General features: G+C 47.6%; 1 protein-coding gene across 2 annotated transcripts in view; it reads left to right on the forward strand.

Annotated features, from left to right (window-relative positions):
* The first annotated feature begins 426 nt into the window (after positions 1-426).
* Positions 427-21,365, forward strand: part of FANCE (FA complementation group E) — a 123,959-nt gene continuing 103,020 nt past the window's right edge. For both annotated transcript variants that reach the window (XM_077295476.1, XM_077295475.1), the window contains exons 1-2: positions 427-837; positions 15,939-16,143. In XM_077295476.1, coding sequence (XP_077151591.1) covers positions 816-837; positions 15,939-16,143 — 227 coding nt within the window. In that variant the 5' untranslated portion in view covers positions 427-815. The remainder of the gene's footprint in view (positions 838-15,938; positions 16,144-21,365) is intronic.

Consider the following 21,365-nt stretch of genomic DNA (forward strand, 5'->3'; position numbering starts at 1 on the left):
AAGCGCTGCGGAATATGTTGGCGCTATATAAATAAAATTATTATTATAAAATTATTATTATAATAATAATGTGGTGAAATGGTTTTATTGTGTAAAAGTAGTAATACATAAAAGAATAGAATTGGTATCAGTGTGATCGTATGGATCATCAGTACAAAGTTACCATCATTAATATGCATGATTAATGTTGGAAAAAACAACTCCCCCCCCCCCCAAAAAAAAAATCTAAAAAAGTGGACTTTTTTTCTCCTTGTTCTACTATAAAAGTTAAACAATTATATAAATAGCAACATATATGGGATAATATAAGTGATTTGGCAATGGAAAAAAAGAAATAAACTACCAAGTCCTTAAGGGGTTAAAGAATTCCCAAACTCCTAAATGATCCCGTCCCACACAGTACATGCGCATGCGTACTGCCACGCCATTCAGCTTCTCGGATTCCCAGTGATCAGTAGGTCCTGCCTGTCCTGTGCCTAGGGAATAATTCACCGCTCACGGGGACATAGACGTAGTGGCCCCAGCTAGAGACCGGGCTTCTGATGGCACACTGTACACAGTGGGGTCATGAGGGACAGCAGAACATAGTGGGGATGTCACTGGACCCATGCAGACCAGAAAGCCTGGGTCACTGCTAGGAGCAGCTGGTGTCCCGGCGTCACGTGTTCACCTTCCCGGTACCGTGCACAGCGCCTCTGCTCGCCTGAGTGACATGCTGCCTGTCACTGTCAGCAAAGCGCCGCTGCGTAGTCACCTGACCGCTGTTTCACACGTGACTCTGACGTCAGACGACGCGCACTGGCGGCAAATGATGAATGTTAATAGTTGCTGGATACGGTACGTGCGTGTAAAATGAGGGGGCTCAGCCGAGCTTGTAGAATGGGGGGCACCGCTGTGCGTGTAGAATGAGGGGGCTCAGCCGAGCGTGTGGAATGGGAGGGCACCGCTGTGCGTGTAGAATGAGGGGGCTCAGCCGAGCTTGTGGAATGGGAGGGCACCGCTGTGCGTGTAGAATGAGGGGGCTCAGCCGAGCATGTGGAATGAGAATGAGAGGGGCACCGCTGTGCGTGTAGAATGAGGGGGCTCAGCCGAGCGTGTGGAATGGGAGGGCACCGCTGTGCGTGTAGAATGAGGGGGCTCAGCCGAGCGTGTGGAATGGGGGGGCACCGCTGTGCGCGTAGAATGAGGGGGCTCAGCCGAGCGTGTGGAATAGGAGGGCACCGCTGTGCATGTAGAATGAGGGGGCTCAGCCGAGCGTGTGGAATAGGAGGGCACCGCTGTGCGCGTAGAATGAGGGGGCTCAGCCGAGCGTGTGGAATAGGAGGGCACCGCTGTGCGCGTAGAATGAGGGGGCTCAGCCGAGCGTGTGGAATAGGAGGGCACCGCTGTGCATGTAGAATGAGGGGGCTCAGCCGAGCATGTGGAATGGGGGGGGCACAGCTGTGTGTGCAGAACGAGGGGGCTCAGCCGAGCGTGTGGAGTGGGAGGGCATCGCTGTGTGCGTAGAATGAAGGGGCTCAGCCTAGCATGGGGAATGGGGGGGGCACCGCTGTGTGTGTAGAATGAGGGGGGCTCAGCCGAGCGTGTGGAATGGGGGGGCACCGCTGTGTGTGTAGAATGAGGGGGGCTCAGCCGAGCGTGTGGAATGGGGGGCACAGTTGTGCGTGTAGAATAAGGGGGCCCCGCTGTGCGCGTAGAATGGGAGAGCACTGCTATGCATGCGGAATGAGGGGGGCTCAGCCGAGCATGTGGAATAGGAGGGCACCGCTGTGCGTGTAGAATGAGGGGGCTCAGCCGAGTATGTGAAATGGGGGAGGGGGCACAGCTGTGTGTGCAGAACGAGGGGGCTCAGCCGAGCGTGTGGAGTGGGAGGGCATCGCTGTGCGCGTAGAATGAGGGGGCTCAGCCGAGCATGTGGAATGGGGGGGGCACAGCTGTGTGTGCAGAACGAGGGGGCTCAGCCGAGCGTGTGGAGTGGGAGGGCATCGCTGTGCGCGTAGAATGAGGGGGCTCAGCCGAGCATGGGGAATGGGGGGGGCACCGCTGTGTGTGTAGAATGAGGGGGGCTCAGCCGAGCGTGTGGAATGGGGGGGCACCGCTGTGTATGTAGAATGAGGGGGGCTCAGCCGAGCGTGTGGAATGGGGGGCACAGTTGTGCGTGTAGAATAAGGGGGCCCCGCTGTGCGCGTAGAATAAGGGGGCCCCGCTGTGCGCGTAGAATAAGGGGGCCCCGCTGTGCGCGTAGAATGGGAGAGCACTGCTATGCATGCGGAATGAGGGGGGCTCAGCTGAGCATGTGGAATAGGAGTGCACCGCTGTGCGTGTAGAATGAGGGGGCTCAGCTGAGTATGTGAAATGGGGGAGGGGGCACAGCTGTGTGTGCAGAACGAGGGGGCTCAGCCGAGCGTGTGGAATGGGGGGGGCACAGCTGTGTGTAGAATGGGAGAGCACCGCTGTGCATGTAGAATGAGGGGGCTCAGCCGAGCGGGTGGAATGGGAGGGCATCGCTGTGCGTGTAGAATGAGGGGGCTCAGCCAAGCATGTGGAATGGAGGGGGGCACAGCTGTGTGTGTAGAATGAGGGGGGCACCGCTGTGCGTATGGAATGGGAAGGCACCGCTGTGTGTGTAGAATGAGGGGGGCTCAGCCGAGCGTGTGGAATGGGAGGGTGCCGCTGTGCGTGTAGAATGAGGGGGTTCATCCAAGAATGTGGAATGGGAGGGCACCGTTGTGCGTGTAGAATGGGAGAGCACCGCTGTGCTTGTAGAATGAGGGTGCTCAGCCGAGCATGTGGAATGAGGGTGGGCTCAGCTGTGTGTGTAGATTGAGAGGGGCACCGCTGTGCATGTGGAATGGGAGGGCACCGCTGTGCGTGTAGAGTGAGGGGGCTCAGCCGAGCGTGTGGAATGGGAGGGCACCGCTCTGCGTGTAGAATGAGGGGGTTCAGCCAAGCATGTGGAATGGGAGGGCACCGCTGTGCGTGTAGAATGAGGGGGCACAGCAGTGTGTGTAGAATGGGAGAGCACCGCTGTGCTTGTAGAATGAGGGGGCTCAGCCAAGCATGTGGAATGGGGGTGGGCACAGCTGTGTGTGGAATGAGGGGGGCACAGCTGTGTGTGTAGAATGAGGGGGGCACCGCTGTGCATATGGAATGGGAAGGCACCGCTGTGCGTGTAGAATGAGGGGGGGCTCAGCCGAGCGTGTGGAATGGGAGGGTACCGCTGTGCGCGTAGAATGAGGGGGTTCATCCAAGAATGTGGAATGGGAGGGCACCGCTGTGCGTGTAGAATGGTAGAGCACCGCTGTGCTTGTAGATTGAGGGTGCTCAGCCGAGCATGTGGAATGAGGGTGGGCTCAGCTGTGTGTGTAGATTGAGAGGGGCACCGCTGTGCATGTGGAATGGGAGGGCACCGCTGTGTGTGTAGAATGAGGGGGCTCAGCCGAGCGTGTGGAATGGGAGGGCACCGCTCTGCGTGTAGAATGAGGGGGTTCAGCCAAGCATGTGGAATGGGAGGGCACCGCTGTGCGTGTAGAATGAGGGGGCACAGCAGTGTGTGTAGAATGGGAGAGCACCGCTGTGCTTGTAGAATGAGGGGGCTCAGCTGAGCGTGTGGAGTGGGAGGGCATTGCTGTGCGCGTAGAATGAGGGGGCTTAGCCGAGAATGTCCAATTGTGGGGGCACCGTTGAGTGTGTAGAATAAGGGGGGCTCAGCCGAGCGTGTGGAATGGGGGGCACAGCTGTGCGTGTAGAATAAGGGGACACAGCTGTGCGTGTAGAATGGGAGAGCACTGCTATGCATGTGGAATGAGGGGGCTCAGCCGAGCATGTGGAATAGGAGGGCACCGCTGTGCGTGTAGAATGACGGGGCTCAGCCGAGCATGTGAAATGGGGGAGGGGGCACAGCTGTGTGTGCAGAGCGAGGGGGCTCAGCCGAGCGTGTGGAATGGGGGGGCACAGCTGTGTGTAGAATGGGAGAGCACCGCTGTGCATGTAGAATGAGGGGGCTCAGCCGAGCGTGTGGAATGGGAGGGCATCGCTGTGCGTGTAGAATGAGGGGGCTCAGCCAAGCATGTCGAATGGGGGTGGGCACAGCTGTGTGTGTGGAATGAGGGGCACAGCTGTGCATGTAGAATGAGGGGGCTCAGCCGAGCGTGTGGGATGGGAGGGCACCACTGTGCGTGTAGAATGAGGGGGGCTCAGCCGAGCATGTGGAATGGGAGGGCACAGCTGTGCGTGTAGAATGAGGGGGTTCAGCCAAGAATGTGGAATGGGAGGGCACAGCTGTGTGTGTAGAATGAGGAGGCACAGCTGTGTGTGTAGAATGAGGGGGCTCAGCCGAGCGTGTGGAATGGGAGGGCACTGCTGTGCGCGTAGAATGAGGGGGTTCAGCCAAGCATGTGGAATGGGAGGGCACCGCTGTGCGTGTAGAATGAGGGGGCACAGCAGTATGTGTAGAATGGGAGAGCACCGCTGTGCGTGTAGAATGAGGGGGCACAGCAGTATGTGTAGAATGGGAGAGCACCGCTGTGCTTGTAGAATGAGGGGGCTCAGCTGAGCGTGTGGAGTGGGAGGGCATTGCTGTGCGCGTAGAATGAGGGGGCTTAGCCGAGAATGTCCAATTGGGGGGGCACCGTTGAGTGTGTGGAATAAGGGGGGCTCAGCCGAGCGTGTGGAATGGGGGGCACAGCTGTGCGTGTAGAATGAGGGGGCACAGCAGTATGTGTAGAGTGGGAGAGCACCGCTGTGCGTGTAGAATGAGGGGGCACAGCAGTATGTGTAGAATGGGAGAGCACCGCTGTGCTTGTAGAATGAGGGGACTCAGCTGAGCGTGTGGAGTGGGAGGGCATTGCTGTGCGCGTAGAATGAGGGGGCTTAGCCGAGAATGTCCAATTGGGGGGGCACCGTTGAGTGTGTAGAATAAGGGGGGCTCAGCCGAGCGTGTGGAATGGGGGGCACAGCTGTGCGTGTAGAATAAGGGGACACAGCTGTGCGTGTAGAATGGGAGAGCACCGCTGTGCGCGTAGAATGGGAGAGCACTGCTATGCATGTGGAATGAGGGGGCTCAGCCGAGCATGTGGAATAGGAGGGCACCGCTGTGCGTGTAGAATGACGGGGCTCAGCCGAGCATGTGAAATGGGGGAGGGGGCACAGCTGTGTGTGCAGAGCGAGGGGGCTCAGCCGAGCGTGTGGAATGGGGGGGCACAGCTGTGTGTGTAGGATAAGGGGGCTCTGCTACGCATGTAGCATGGGGGCTCAGCTGTGTGTGTAGGGCTCAGCCGAGCTTGGGGAATGGGGGGGGGCACCGCTGTGTGTGTAGAATGAGGGGGGCTCAGCCGAGCGTGTGGAATGGGGGGGCCACCGCTGTGTGTGTAGAATGAGGGGGGCTCAGCCGAGCGTGTGGAATGGGGGGCACAGTTGTGCGTGTAGAATAAGGGGGCCCCGCTGTGCGCGTAGAATGGGAGAGCACCGCTGTGCATGTAGAATGAGGGGGCTCAGCCGAGCGTGTGGAATGGGAGGGCATCGCTGTGCGTGTAGAATGAGGGGGCTCAGCCAAGCATGTGGAATGGGGGTGGGCACAGCTGTGTGTGTGGAATGAGGGGCACAGCTGTGCATGTAGAATGAGGGCTCAGCCGAGCGTGTGGGATGGGAGGGCACCACTGTGCGTGTAGAATGAGGGGGGCTCAGCCGAGCATGTGGAATGGGAGGGCACCGCTGTGCGTGTAGAATGAGGGGGTTCAGCCAAGAATGTGGAATGGGAGGGCACCGCTGTGCGTGTAGAATGAGGGGGCACAGCAGTGTGTGTAGAATGGGAGAGCACCGCTGTGTGTGTAGAATGAGGAGGCACAGCAGTGTGTGTAGAATGGGAGGGCACCGCTGTGCGTGTAGAATGAGGGGGTTCAGCCAAGAATGTGGAATGGGAGGGCACCGCTGTGCGTGTAGAATGAGGGGGCACAGCAGTGTGTGTAGAATGGGAGAGCACCGCTGTGTGTGTAGAATGAGGAGGCACAGCTGTGTGTGTAGAATGAGGGGGCTCAGCCGAGCGTGTGGAATGGGAGGGCACTGCTGTGCGCGTAGAATGAGGGGGTTCAGCCAAGCATGTGGAATGGGAGGGCACCGCTGTGCGTGTAGAATGAGGGGGCACAGCAGTGTGTGTAGAATGGGAGAGCACCGCTGTGCTTGTAGAATGAGGGGGCTCAGCCGAGCGTGTAGAATGGGGGGGCTCAGCCGAGCGTGTGGAATGGGGGGGCTCAGCTGTGTGTGTAGGATAAGGGGGCTCTGCTACGCATGTAGCATGGGGGCTCAGCTGTGTGTGTAGAAGGGGGCTCTGCTACGCATGTAGAATGGGGGGCTCAGCTGTGCATGTAGAATGTGGGGGGTTAAGCTGCGCATGTAGAATGGGGAGGAGGGACCCGATTGTGCATGTGGAATTTGGGGGGAGCTCGGCTGTGTGTGACCTGGGCAGAAAACTGCGCAGCTGATGTCATTTTCCTGGGATACTGGTGAAGGTTTCCCATCCAGGCGATTGGACAGGGGCATCTGACTGGTGCCCTACAATATATTCTGGCTTCAGTGTAAAGGCCGTGCCTGTGGCAGGCTGTCCTCCTAACTTATGCTGCTGGTTCCCTTACCTGACAATCCGCTTACATTGTGCTTTGGATCCAGGCTTAGCATAGCTGTAGGGAAAGCTCCTATTAACAGCTCCATCATGGAAAAGCTGATGAGGTTTTCGCTAGATGGGTGCCATGTTTGTTTATGGGTGAAGAATGCCGCTGTTTTTGTATTTGCACATGACGTCTTTTTCAAACCGATTCCATCAGAACCATCCTGAATAGCAATGTCAGAACCCCTTCCTATGCGTATGTTCTATCTTTTGTCGTCTTTTACCCACTTGAGACTTCAAACACTGAAGTTTCTTAAAGAAGTGACCTGTTCATTCTACATAGACATCTGAAGAGCTTTCCAAAAAGACGCCACAAGTAAAGCCACCAGCAATCTCCTGAAATGTCCTCTGCTTCATAAATGATGTCATTCAACTTAGAAACCACTAGCATTTTTTCAAGCCGGCAGTTCCCCCGACCTGTGACAGCTTCATGTACACTTCTATGCAACTGCTACGCTCGGGTTGGGGGAGCCACAGCTAGTCCGGGCATTGCATTCTGCTCTCAGTCTGACTTACACAGCTGTCTGTGTCTTAACACTATCACTCCTCAACATTGAAATTGCAGCACGAAGAAGAAAGAGTCACGGAATTAGGAGAATCACACAATCGTTAGACTTGTTACTGCTATGTGAGCGATGAATACATGGAAACAAAATTTTCATATCAGTATCTAGTATGAGCACCATGCACTGAAGCACACGCACTTACACGACTTGGCTGCTATTGGTGAGGTTATTAGTAGCTGTCTGAGGACTGTTCTACAGCGCTGAATGTACTTGGACACAGAAATCATCAAAATCTACTCCTGGCAGCGATGTTGCCGACCAATGATGTTACAGATGTACTAAATAGGAGACAAGTCCGGAGAGCCTACAGGGCACGATTTCATGTTTCACTCAGGACTAATTGGGCAACAACTTTTGGGGTACAATTTCTCTGGTTACCCTTGGGGAAAATAAAAATTTGGGAGGCTAAAAAATAATTTTTGTGGGAAAAAAGTGATTTTTTTATTTTCATGGCTCTACGTTATAAACTTTAGTGAAACACTTGGGGGGGGTTCAAAGTTCTCACAACACATCTAGATAAGTTCCTTGGGGGGTCTAGTTTCCAATATGGGGTCACTTGTGGGGGGTTTCTACTGTTTAGGTACATAGGGGCTCTGCAAACGCAATGTGACGCCTGCAGACCATTCCATCTTTGTCTGCATTCCAAACGGCGCTCCTTCCCGTCCAAGCTCTGCCATGCGCCCAAACAGTAGTTTTCTCCCACATATGGGGTATCAGCGTACTCAGCACAAATTGGACAACAACTTTTGGGGTCCAATTTCTCCTGTTATCCTTGGGAAAATACAAAGCTGGGGGCAAAAAAATAATTTTTGTGGAAACATTTTTTTTTTTTATTTTCATGGCTCTGCATTATAAACTGTAGTGAAACACTTCGTGGGTCAGAGTGCTCACCACACATCTAGATAAGTTCCTTAGGGGGTCTACTTTCCAAAATGGTGGCACTTGTGGAGGGTTTCAATGTTTAGGCACATCAGGGGCTCTCCAAACGCGACATGGCGCCCTATCTCCATTCCAGTAAATTTTGCATTGAAAAGTCAAATGGCGCTCCTTCCCTTCTGAGCTCTGCCATGCACCCAAACAATGGTTTACCCCCACATATGGGGTATCAGCATACTCAGAACAAATTGTACAACAACTTTTGGGGTCCAATTTCTCCTGTTACTCTCGGTAAAATAAAACAAATTGGAGCTAAAGTAAATTTTTTGTGAAAAAGTTAAATGTTCATTTTTTTTAAAAACATTCCAAAAATTCCTGTGAAACACGCAAAGGGTTAATAATCTTCTTGAATGTGGTTTTGAGCATCTTGAGGGGTGCAGTTTTTAGAATGGTGTCACAGTTGGGTGTTTTCTATCATATAGACCCCTCAAAGAGACTTAAAATGTGATGTAGTCCCTAAAAAAAAAATAGTGTAAAAATGAGAAATTGCTGGTCAACTTTTAACCCTTATAACTCCCTAACAAAAAAAATTTTGGTTACAAAATGGTGCTGATGTAAAGTAGACATGTGGGAAATGTTACTTATTAAGTACTAGATGGTGGCCCGATTCTAACGCATCGGGTATTCTAGAATATGCATGTCCACGTAGTATATTGCCCAGCCACGTAGTATATTTCACAGCCCATGCAGTATATAGCCCAGCCACATAGTATATTGCCCAGCCACGGAGTATATTGCCCAGCCACGTAGTATATAGTACAGCCACGTAGTGTATTGCACAGCCCACGTAGTATATAGCGCAGGGCCACGTAGTATATAACACAGTCACGTAGTGTATTGCACAGCTATGTAGGCCCACGTAGGACATAGCAATGTGGGCACTATATGCGTGGTTAAAAAAGACTTAAAATAAAAAATAAACATATACTCGCCTTCCGAAGGCCCCTTGAAGTCCTGGCGCCTGTGTGCGGTGCACGCGGCAGCTTCCGGTTCCAGGGTTGGTATGAGTGCAGGACCTGTGATGACGTGGCATGGCAGGTCCTTCTCGCATAGCATCCTTGGCACCGGAACCTGCCGCTTGCACTGCCGAGGACCGCACGCCACGTCGTCGTATTTGTAACAATAGATCTTCTTACTATTGATGCTGCATACGCAGCATCAATAGTAAAAAGTTGGTCACACAGGTTTAATAGCTGCGTTAACGGAGTGCGTTACACCGCGGTCCGTGAACGCTGGCATTAACCCTGTGTGAGCGCTCAGCGCTGACTGCAGGGCAGTAAAGCAGCGGCCATTTCGCTGCCAGACTATGGCTGTCGCTGATTGGTCGTGGCAATGGTCGTGGGCGTTTTGCCACAACCAATCAGCGACTTGGTTTCCATGACGGACAGAGGCCACGACCAATGAATATCCGCGACAGACAGACGGAAGTGACCCTTAGACTATTATATAGTAGGATTTTGTGTGACATAACTCTGATTTAACCCCTTAAGCCCTGAGGGTGGTTTGCACGTTAATGACCGGGCCAATTTTTACAATTCTGACCACTGTCCCTTTATGAGGTTATAAGTCTGGAACGCTTCAACGGATCTTGGCGATTCTGACATTGTTTTCTCGTGAGATATTGTACTTCATGTTAGTGGTAAAATTTATTCGATATAACTTGTGTTTATTTGTGAAAAAAATGGAAATTTGGCAAAAATTTTGAAAATTTCACAATTTTCCAACTTTGAATTTTTATGCCCTTAAATCACAGAGATGCGTCACGCAAAATACTTAATAAGTAACATTTGCCACATGTCTACTTTACATCAGCACAATTTTGGAACCAAAATTTTTTTTTGTTAGGGAGTTATAAGGGTTAAAAGTTGACCAGCAATTTCTCATTTTTACAACACCATTTTTTTTTAGGGACCACATCTCATTTGAAGTCATTTTGAGGGGTCTATATGATAGAAAATAACCAAGTGTGACACCATTCTAAAAACTGCACCCCTCAAGGTGCTCAAAACCACATTCAAGAAGTTTATTAACCCTTCAGGTGTTTCACAGGAATTTTTGGAATGTTTAAATAAAAATGAACATTTAACTTTTTTTCACACAAAATTTAATTCAGCTCCAATTTGTTTTATTTTACCAAGGGTAACAGGAGAAAATGGACCCCAAAAGATGTTGTACAATTTGTCCTGAGTACGCCGATACCCCATATGTGGGGGTAAACCACTTTTTGGGCACATGACAGATCTCGGAAGCGAAGGAGCGCCATTTGACTTTTCAATGCAAAATTGACTGGAATTGAGATGGGACGCCATGTTGCGTTTGGAGAGCCCCTGATGTGCCTAAACATTGAAACCCCCCACAAGTGACACCATTTTGGAAAGTAGACCCCTTAAGGAACTTATCTAGATGTGTGGTGAGCACTTTGACACAACAAGTGCTTCACAGAAGTTTATAATGCAGAGCCGTAAAAATAAAAAATCATATTTTTTCACAAAAATGATTTTTTCGCCCCCAATTTTTTATTTTCCCAAGGGTAAGAGAAGAAATTAGACCACAAAAGTTGTTGTTCAATTTGTCCTGAGTACAACGATACCCCATATGTGAGGGTAAACCACTGTTTGGGCGCATAGCAGAGCTCGGAAGGGAAGGAGCGCCATTTGACTTTTCAATGCAAAATTGACTGGAATTGAGATGGGACACCATGTCGCGTTTGGAGAGCCCCTGATGTGCCTAAACATTAAAACCCCCCACAAGTGACACCATTTTGGAAAGTAGACCCCCTAAGGAACTTATCTTGATGTGTTGTGAGAGCTTTGAACCCCCAAGTGTTTCACTACAGTTTATAACGCAGAGCCGTGATAATAAAAATTTTTTTTTTTCAGAAAAATTATATTTTAGCCCCCAGTTTTGTATTTTCACAAGGGTAACAGGATAAATTGGACTCCAAAAGTTGTTGTCCAATTTGTCCTGAGTACGCTGATACCCCATATGTGGGGGGGAACCACTGTTTGGGCGCATGGCAGAGCTCGGAAGGGAAGGAGCGCCATTTGGAATGCAGACTTAGATGGATTGGTCTGCAGGCGTCACGTTGCATTTGCAGAGCCGCTGATGTACCCAAACAGTACAACTCCCCACAAGCGACCCCATATTGGAAACTAGACCTCCCGAGGAACTTATCTAGATGTGTTTTGAGAGCTTTGAACCCCCAAGTGTTTCACTACAGTTTATAACGCAGAGCCGTGAAACTAAAAATTCTTTTTTTTTTTCAGAAAAATGATTTTTTAGCCCCCAGTTTTATATTTTCACAAGGGTAACAGGATAAATTGGACCCCAAAAGTTGTTGTCCAATTTGTCCTGAGTACGCTGATACCCCATATGTGGGGGGGAACCACTGTTTGGGCGCATGGCAGAGCTCGGAAGGGAAGGAGCGCCATTTGGAATGCAGACTTAGATGAATTGGTCTGCAGGCGTCATGTTGCATTTGCAGAGCCCCTGATGTACCCAAACAGTATAAACCCCCCCATAAGTGACCCCATATTGGAAACTAGACCTCTCAAGGAACTTATCTAGATGTGTTGTGAGAACTTTGAACCCCCAAGTGTTTCACTACAGTTTACAACGCAGGGCCGTGAAAATAAAAAATCCTTTTTTTCCCACAAAAATGATTTTTAGCCCACCAAATTTTTATTTTCCCAGAGATAACAAGAGAACTTGGACCCCAAAAGTTGTTGTCCAATTTGTCCCGAGTACGCTGATGCCCCATATGTTGGGGTAAACCCCTTTTTGGGCGCACGGGAGAGCTCGGAAGGGAAGGAGCACTGTTTTACTTTTTCAACGCAGAATTGTCTGGAATTGAGATCGGACGCCATGTCGCGTTTGGAGAGCCCCTGATGTGCCTGAACAGTGGAAACTCCCCAATTCTACCTGAAACTTATCCAAACACACCCCTAACCCTAATCCCAACTGTAACCCTAACCACACCCCTAACCCTGACACACCCCTAATTCTAATCCCAACCCTAATCCCAACCGTAAATGTAATCCAAACCCTAACTTTAGCCCCAACCCTAACTTTATCCCCAACCCTACCTTTAGCCCCAACCTTATCCCTAACTTTAGCCCCACCCTAACTTTAGCTCGAACCCTAGCCCCAACCCTAGCCCTAACGCTAGGCCTAACGCTAGCCCTAACGCTAGCCCTAACGCTAGCCCTAACGCTAGCCCTAACCCTAGCCCTAATGGGAAAATGGAAATAAATACATTTTTTTAATTTTATTATTTTTCCCTAACTAAGGGGGTGATGAAGGGGGGGTTTTGATTTACTTTTATAGCGTTTTTTATATTGGATTTTTATGATTGGCAGCTGTCACACACTAAAAGACGCTTTTTATAGCAAAAAAGTTTTTGTGTCTCCACATTTTGAGACCTATAATTTTTCCGTATTTTAGTCCACAGAGTCATGTGAGGTCTTGTTTTTTGCGGGACGAGTTGACGTTTTTATTGGTAACATTTTCGGACATGTGACAGTTTTTGATCACTTTTTATTCCGATTCTTGTGAGGCAGAATTACCAAAAACCAGCTATTCATGAATTTCTTTTGGGGGAGGCGTTTATACCGTTTCACGTTTGGTAAAATTGATAAAGCAGTTTTATTCGTCGGGTCAGTACGATTACAGCGATATCTCATGTCATTTTTTTATGTTTTGGCGCTTTTATACGATAAAAGCTATTTTATAGAAAAAAATAATTATTTTGGCATCGCTTTATTCTGAGGACTATAACTCTTTTATTTTTTTGGTTATGATGCTATATGGTGGCTCGTTTTTTGCGGGACAAGATGACGTTTTCAGCTGTACCATGGTTATTTATATCCGTCTTTTTGATCGCGTGTTATTTCACTTTTTGTTCGGCGGTATGATAATAAAGCGTTGTTTTTTGGCTCGTTTTTTTTTTTTTTCTTACGGTGTTCACTGAAGGGGTTAACTAGTGGGACAGTTTTATAGGTTGGGTCGTTACGGACGTGGCGATACTAAATATGTGTACTTTTATTGTTTTGTTTAGTTTTTTTTCAGATAAAGAAATGTATTTATGGGAATAATATTTTTTTTTTTCTTCTTTATTTAGGAATTTTTTTTTTTTTTTTTTTTTTTTTTTTTTTTACACGTGGAAATTTTTTTTAAACTTTTTTACTTTGTCCCAGGGGGGGACATCACAGATCGCCGATCTGATAGTTTGCATAGCACTCTATCAGATCGGCGCTCTCACTCACATCGCTGCAGGCTGCAGCTTTCATCTGCAGCCTGCTCCGGACCCGGAAGTACTCCCTGCAGGACCCGGATGCAGCCCCGCGGCCATTTTGGATCCGGGGCCTGCAGGGAGGAGACGCTCGGTACAAGGTGAGTACATTCCCTTGTACCGATCGTCTCAGGGAAGCCCGCAGGGAGCCCCCTCCCTGCGCGATGCTTCCCTGTACCTCCGGTACACCGCGATCATGTTTGATCGCGATGTGCCGGGGGCGGTCCGTGACCGCTCCTGGCACATAGTGCCGGATGTCAGCTGCGATAGGCAGCTGACACCCGGCCGCGATCGGCCGCGCTCCCCCCGTGAGCGCGGCCGATCGGCTATGACGTACTACGTACTATCGCGTCACTGGGAATTAAGTCCCAGGTCACCTTGACGGGATAGTACGTTATATGGGATTAAGGGGTTAAGGGCATAAAACATGCTGTTTACTTGGATTTTTTTGCCTTTACATAAGAGAGTGGGACAAGTCATGGATGTGAATAACAAGGTTTTACACCTGTTTTATCATTACCAATTAATGCCTAAATGCATATTTTTCAATGCCTTCTCTATATTTATGCGCTGCACTTTATGTGATGAATAATTCCTGTATCACTGTTTGCACTTTATACATGTCAATTATAAGGTGAATACATGCTCTTACAATGATGTAATTATTATTAATTAATTAATTATTAATGATTGCATTAATTGCAAATGATTATAATCATGTATACTCTTTATATACCTGGCACTTTCACATGTTCACTGCTTGAGAAAGGTTCCTGTTGGGAGCGAAACGTCGCTTTCTGAGGTGATTAAATAGCTCCTTTTCACTACAAACGGTGTGCTGCCTCCAGTTTTTCTGGATTTTTATAATAGACTTAGGCCTCTTTCACACTAGCGTCGTGCACTGCACGTCGCTAGGCGTCGTTTTGCAGAAAAAACGCATCCTGCAAAAGTGCTTGCAGGATGCGTTTTTTCTCCATAGACTTTTATTAGCGACGCAGTGCAACACATTGCCACACGTCGCAACCGTCGTGTTGCATCGGGCCGTCGCCACCAAAAAACGTTGCTTGTAACGTTTTTTGGTGCATCGTCTGCAGCATTTCCGACCGGGCATGCGTGGCAGGAACTCCGCCCCCGCCTCCCTGCACCTCACAATGGGGCAGCGGATGCGTTGAAAAACAGCATCCGCTGCCCCCGTTGTGCAACGCTTTCACAGCTAGCGTCGGTGCGCCGCAACGTCACATAGCGTCGTGCAGTGCACGACGCTAGTGTGAAAGTAGCCTTAGCGGATAGACTGCAACAAGCACGGTGGATATGATATTAGTTTTTTAATCATTGAAATAATGGTTACATTTTAATAATATTGTCAGTCCTCTACAGTCAGTGAATTTGTTTATATAGTGGATGTACTGGGGTCTCGAGGTCCTCGATCTGTCATATTTTACTGGGCAGGTAGGGTATTCTGTATAGTCTGAAGTTCATATGTTCAATGTTGGCATAGATTTTAGCATATGTGAGTTTTGCTGTATTCCTTGGTTTGTGTATTATGCAGCCATAGCCGCTGTTCACACTTGCTTTGTTCTGACCAGAGGCGGTCACTTGTTTTCTTTAGCCTATAACACTCACTATCATAATACAATTCAGTACAGTAGTATTAATGAAGATATTAGAGGATCAAAGGATCAGGGAGCTAAGAATAAATTAAAAAAACTAACAAGAAAACCTTGTCCATTAAAAACATATGGCAAAGGAATAAAGGACTTAGCGACCCGTACAATTAAATGCACACATTATATATTCTGTGTGCGGAAATTCCTAAGTAAAAAAAAGAATCACAAACCATCCCGGAATTGCTGTATTTGTTCATTCAATCAAACAAAGGAACTACCATTAATAAATTAAATGTACCTCCAGATGACACCAATGAGAAGAATCTTGGAGTCTGGCAGCACAAAACCAGTTATTTTAGAAAATGTGTTTTTATTGTGGAAATGTAGTGAAAAGATATACGGTACATTTAGTATCGTACGTGAAACGACTTCCAGAAGCTAAGTTATAGCGACACATATAATGCAAAGTAAACTCAGTAAAAACATGTCTAAAAAAAAAAATAACCAGTGAAAAATTACCGTAAGTCTTTTCCATTCTGGCCCCCAATATTGGTGAGGGGCTGGTCCGTTCACAGGTCTCCGCTTTCTGGTAAGCACAAAACGGGACGCTCGCCCCTGCTATCCCAGCACACCACCAGAGCAGCCATCACTGAATCCAGTGGCAGTATGAGTAGGACTCATTTTATGGTTTAGTACCATCGCTGACATTTGCAAGGTTTTCATTAGAAATTAGGTAAGTATATCCATAGAGGCGCCTGTGAACTAAACCATATGTGATGTGTCTTTGGCTTCAGCAGTGAAAGTTATTGTTTCCAAGTAGCGGAAAGTACATTTAGATAGCACATCTGTTAATTGATGATTTTTTTTATTTATCTTAGAAACCATAATGGCAAACTCCCCTCTCTACGACTACAACAGAGTTGGCCGTCTCTTCTTACAGGCCTTAGGAACTAGTTCTCATGGACTGTTGGCAGCTCATCGAGTTCTCCACCTTTGCCCGGGACCATTTCCGTGGAACAATATATTGGAGAATCTTTGCATGAATGTTCCTTACCAAGATGGAGTAACTGGGAAATTGATCCTGTAAGAAATATTCTTTTCCATTGTGTATATGGTAGTGATTAGTGAGTTATACAGTGGGTACGGAAAGCATTTATACCCTTTTAAATTTTTCACTCTGTGTTTCATTGCAGCAGTTTGGTAAATACAAAAAAATTCATTTTTTTCTCATTAATGTGCACTCTGCATCCCATCCTGACTGAAAAAAACAAATATATCACATGGTCATAAGTATTCAGACCCTTTGCTCAGTATTGAGTAGAAGCACCTTTTGAGCTAGTATAGCCATGAGTCTTCTTGTGAATGATACAACAAGTTTTTCACACCTGGATTTAGGGATCCTCTGCCATTCTTCTTTTTTTTTTTTTTAACCAAATATTTTTATTGTGCAAAAGAGATACAATAAAATCCATTTAAATAACAGGGTACATTAATGTTTTGATTTTAAAGAAACAGACCCACCCACCCCCCTCCCCCCTTAAAGACAAACTCCAGCCATACAGTACTCTTAGAAGGAAGAGAATACACATTGCATACATATGCACAATTAACATCATTTTGCCACCACCCTTCAGTTGTTCCCATCCAGCCATGGCTGCCACAGTTTTTGAAAAAAACCCATCCTGTTCCTCTTATTATATATACTGTTTTCGGGTTGGACAATATGATTCGCTTGTGCAATAAATTCTCGTCTAGTAGGAGGTTCCTCCCTGATCCAATACCTTGCAATCACCTTCCTCGCAATGAACAATAATCTAGCAATTGCCATTTTGGCTGTGCCGTCGGCAAAGATTTCCTCCACATACCCAAGTACACACACCACCGGATCCCTGGGAATCGGAACATCCATAAATCACCCCTATCTGGTTTAGCACCACAACCCAGTATGCAAACAATCTGGGACACAGCCACAACATGTGCAGTATACCCGCCTGAGATTGGGAGCACCTAGGGCACCCAGAGTCGTCTCTCAGCCCGGCTTTAAACAACATGTCAGGTGTCCTGTAAACTCTATTTATCACATATATTTGTGACAGTCTCCCAGGTTCACTCATCGACAGCCTGGGTATGTATTCTAATATAGACTCCCACTTATCGTCGTCTATTTGCCCCAGTTCCGCCTCCCACTTCCCTCTGGCCTTAATAGGGTAATCCATTAGAAAGGTATGTAGTAAATCACCATGTACTTCGGATATTGCCCCTCTTGTTCCGTTGTTATTTAGTATAAAGTCCAACATTAGATCCTTCTGAATCACTATAGGCCCTCTCTTTTTTTGTGCCTGATATGCGTGCTGAACCCGTCTATATTGATACAACTTTAACCCCGGGAACTGAAATTCCTGTTGCAGCATATCAAAAGATTTAATATTCCCGTTGTGAATCAACTGACCTATCAACCCAATGCCTTTGTCCCTCCACTCTCCCATTCCTTCCATATGATTAAATTCTTGAAAAGAGGGGTTATCCCAGATAGGTGAAAACTCAGTAAATTTCACGACTCCCCTTATGCGTTTAAGCGTCTGCCATACCTTATGAATTAAATTAATGGTGTGAAAACAAGTTCCCAATTTCTTAAATAGTCCTGCCTCTAGACCCTGACTCAAGGGCCACATGCCAATAATATGTACCAGGCTACCATGTCCCTGACCTTTCTCAATTCCTTCTCCCCATCCCCTAAGGTGCTGGCTCTGCGCAGATAAAAAGTATAACCAGGGATTAGGTAGGGCAAGTCCCCCTTCATCTTTAGGTCGCTGCAGTATCTCCTGCCTAATTCTAGGGTTCTTCCCACCCCACACCAATTCCCCAAATAGTGATCTTAGTTTAGGAAACCTGGTCATAGGGATCCATACTAGAGAGTTATGCAGAATATACAAAACCTGTGGCATCACAACCATTTTAAGGAGATTTACTCTACCCACCACCGACAAATGCAACTTATTCCAAGCTAAAATTTTTGCGCGTAATTTGTTTATCAATGGCTCGAGATTAAGTTCCTCAAATCTAGTTAGGGGAAGAGAAACCTGGATCCCTAGATATTTAAATTGCGTCACCACCCTTAATTTCGTATTCTGCTCCACCTCCCCCGTACAATCCACTTCCCTATCCACCTGCATAACACTTGATTTATCCCAGTTGATAGTCAATCCAGAAATTTGCCCAAATCCTTCAATTAATGAAATCACATTTCTTAAAGGCTCTCCCGGACCCTCAAGAAAAAGCAAAATATCGGCATACAAAGCAATTTTCTCCTCCATTTTCCCATACACAAACCCCTTTACTAACTGAGACCTTCTAATAGCCGCTGCCAGAGGCTCCACCGCTAGAGCAAACAGCAACGGGGACAACGGGCATCCCTGTCGCGTACCTCGAAATAGGTGAAAGCTTTCCGACAGTGTGTTGTTCACCCTAAGTTTGGCCACTGGAGAGGAGTATAGGAGTCTCACCCATGACACAAAAACTGGCCCAAACCCAAAGCGACCCAGAACTGACCACAGGTATTGCCATTCTATACTATCGAAGGCCTTATGTGCATCGAGGGAAACTACCACCCTCCTACCAGCATTTTCCGCCGGTATCTGCATATTGAGGAATAACCTTCTCAAGTTGATGGCAGTGGATTTATTAGGCATTATTAGGCATAAAGCCGGATTGGTCCGAATGAACCACCTTTTCTATCACCTGAGTCAAGTCTGTTCGCCAAGGCTTTAGCCAAAATCTTAACATCTGTTGTCAGGAGTGATATCGGTCTGTATGACTCCGGCAACCGTGGGTTTTTATCGGGTTTAGGAATGACCACAATAGTGGCCTCCCTCATGGAAGCAGGCAATATTCCCCTCTCCAGTGACTCCTCAAATACCTTCAGCAATCTGGTCAGCAACTCTTCAGAAAGGACATCATAAATCTCAACAGGGACGCCGTCAGCTCCCGGAGCCTTCCCCCCCCGCCATTGATCTCAAGGCACCTTCCAACTCTTCCTCTGTAAGCGGCCTATCTAACGAATCTCTATCCTCAGCTTCCAGCCTAGATAAATTTGCCTCCTGTAAAAATCTGTCAATTTCACCTTCTTTCTGCCCCGTGTGTGATGCATACAATTTACTATAAAATCCCTTAAAACCTTCCAGGATTTGGGCCCCCTGTGTTACAATGCTACCATTTTCTAGTTCCAGAGCGTGCACATGTGTCGAGTCCCTCTGGGCAGACGTCACCACTGATAGCAGGTGACCCACCTTTTCCCCTTCCGCATAAAAAACCTCTCTTTGGAAAGCTCTCGCCCTCTCTGCTTTGCGTAAGTGTAATTTGTTAACCTCCTCCTGAGCCATCTTCATACGGTTCATGGTGTCTTGAGAACGTAAATTACTCAATGCTGCCTTCAATTCCTCCAATATGACTTTGTCAGACTCCTTTGTTTGTGTTTTATGCCTAGATATCCCTTTAGATAATATTCCCCTCAAAAAAGCTTTCATGGTATCCCAAACCACATGTTTCGCTGCACTACCATCATTAAATTTAAAGAATTCCCCTATCTCTTCCCCGATCTTTCCCATGTCAAGAATTTGTAACCAGAAGGGGTTAATCTTCCAACCCAATTTAGTCATCTCCCCAGGACCTTCAATTTGCAGCGTTACTACCAATGGACTATGATCCGAAACTACTCTAGGCATATAGTCTACCTCCTGTACCAACCTATCCATTCCTTCATTACCCAGAGCCGTATCAATACAGGATAGAGAGCCATATGTCGCTGAATAACAGGAGAAACAGTATGTATCGTTATTACGAACTCTCCACAAGTCCCTCCATGCCACCTCTTTCAAATAGCTACCAAACGCTGTTAAATTCCCCTCCTTCCTCAACATAGCATACTGCCCCCTATCCCAGTGGTCATCAATAATATTGTTTACATCCCCAATTATGAGCAATGGTACTCCTCCCCACCTGCCAGATATATTTAAGATTTCCTGCAGTTTTTTCCCTGAGTACGGTGGAGGAATATAGACCGACACGACACAAACCAACCTAGCATATATTTTACACACAAGGAATACATATTGTCCATCACTATCTATTATCACCTCTACTTCCTCGAACGGTACACTTGTATGCACAAGTATTGACACTCCTCTAGCATAGGCCGAGAATGTCGCATGATATGCCTTTCTCACCCATCTTTTCTGCAATAAACCCGTTTTTTCCTTAACTAAATGAGTCTCTTGAAGGCATATCAGCGAGGGTCTCTATTTCAAAATATAATGCAAAATAGCTTTACGTTTGGTATCATTCGATAGACCCCTAATGTTCCAGCTCAAAATTTTAACTTTATCTCCCATCATTTGGCATAGTGGTGAAATTTCTCAACTTCCTTCCGTTGGTCTCCCTTACCCCCCTAACCTGAGCCCACCTACCCAAAACTCCCCCCCAAGCCCTCATTATTACAAACAAAACCTTTCCCTTTACCCTTCCCTTCCCTCTACCCTTCCCTTCCCTCAATAAACTTCCTCCCCCTGAACTTTATACCAATCAAGATAAGGTCTCCTACTCCCTCTCTTTATGAGAAAGGGGAACGCGCTGTCGCAATCCCAGCAGTGGCTCAATAGCCGACACCAACTCCCAATAGGTTTAGCACTCTCCTTCGGTCGCTCCCCCCTCCGCCCTTTAAAAACAGAATATAAAAACAGCTGCGCCGCCGAACACAACTTTAACACACAGGAACCACACAACAGATTCCTCTAGTAATATGTCAAAATCAACCAACAACTCAATTTTCCTCCCTTCCCACAACTATCACAATAGCCCGAAGTTCACGTCTGATCCTCCTCAGCGGGTCTTTTCTGCTCCAATACGTTTTGCATTTAAATCCAGCCAATGGGACACTTCCTCAGGATTTTGAAAAAAGTGGATCTTTTCCATGGCCACCACACGTAATTTAGCTGGATACAACATAGAATAAGCCAGACCCAGTTCACGTAATCGTCTTTTAGCCTCTCCGAACTTCATCCTGAGCTTCTGTACAACTGTGGAGTAGTCAGGGTATATAGATATTCGGTTGCCATCAATAGTTAATTCCTCCATATTCCTGGCTCTTCTTAGCAGAATATCCCGGTCTCTGTAATTTAGGATTTTAGCTAGAAAGGTCCGTGGGGCGGAGCCAGGGGGCAGAGGTCTGGTCGGCACCCGGTGAGCTCTCTCCACTGCAAATAATTTAGTGAGACTTTCCCCTCCAACCTTAGTTTTCAGCCATGTCTCGA

Source organism: Ranitomeya variabilis, chromosome 3 (assembly GCF_051348905.1).
Source record: "Ranitomeya variabilis isolate aRanVar5 chromosome 3, aRanVar5.hap1, whole genome shotgun sequence".
In the NCBI taxonomy this organism is placed as follows: Eukaryota; Metazoa; Chordata; class Amphibia; order Anura; family Dendrobatidae; genus Ranitomeya; species Ranitomeya variabilis.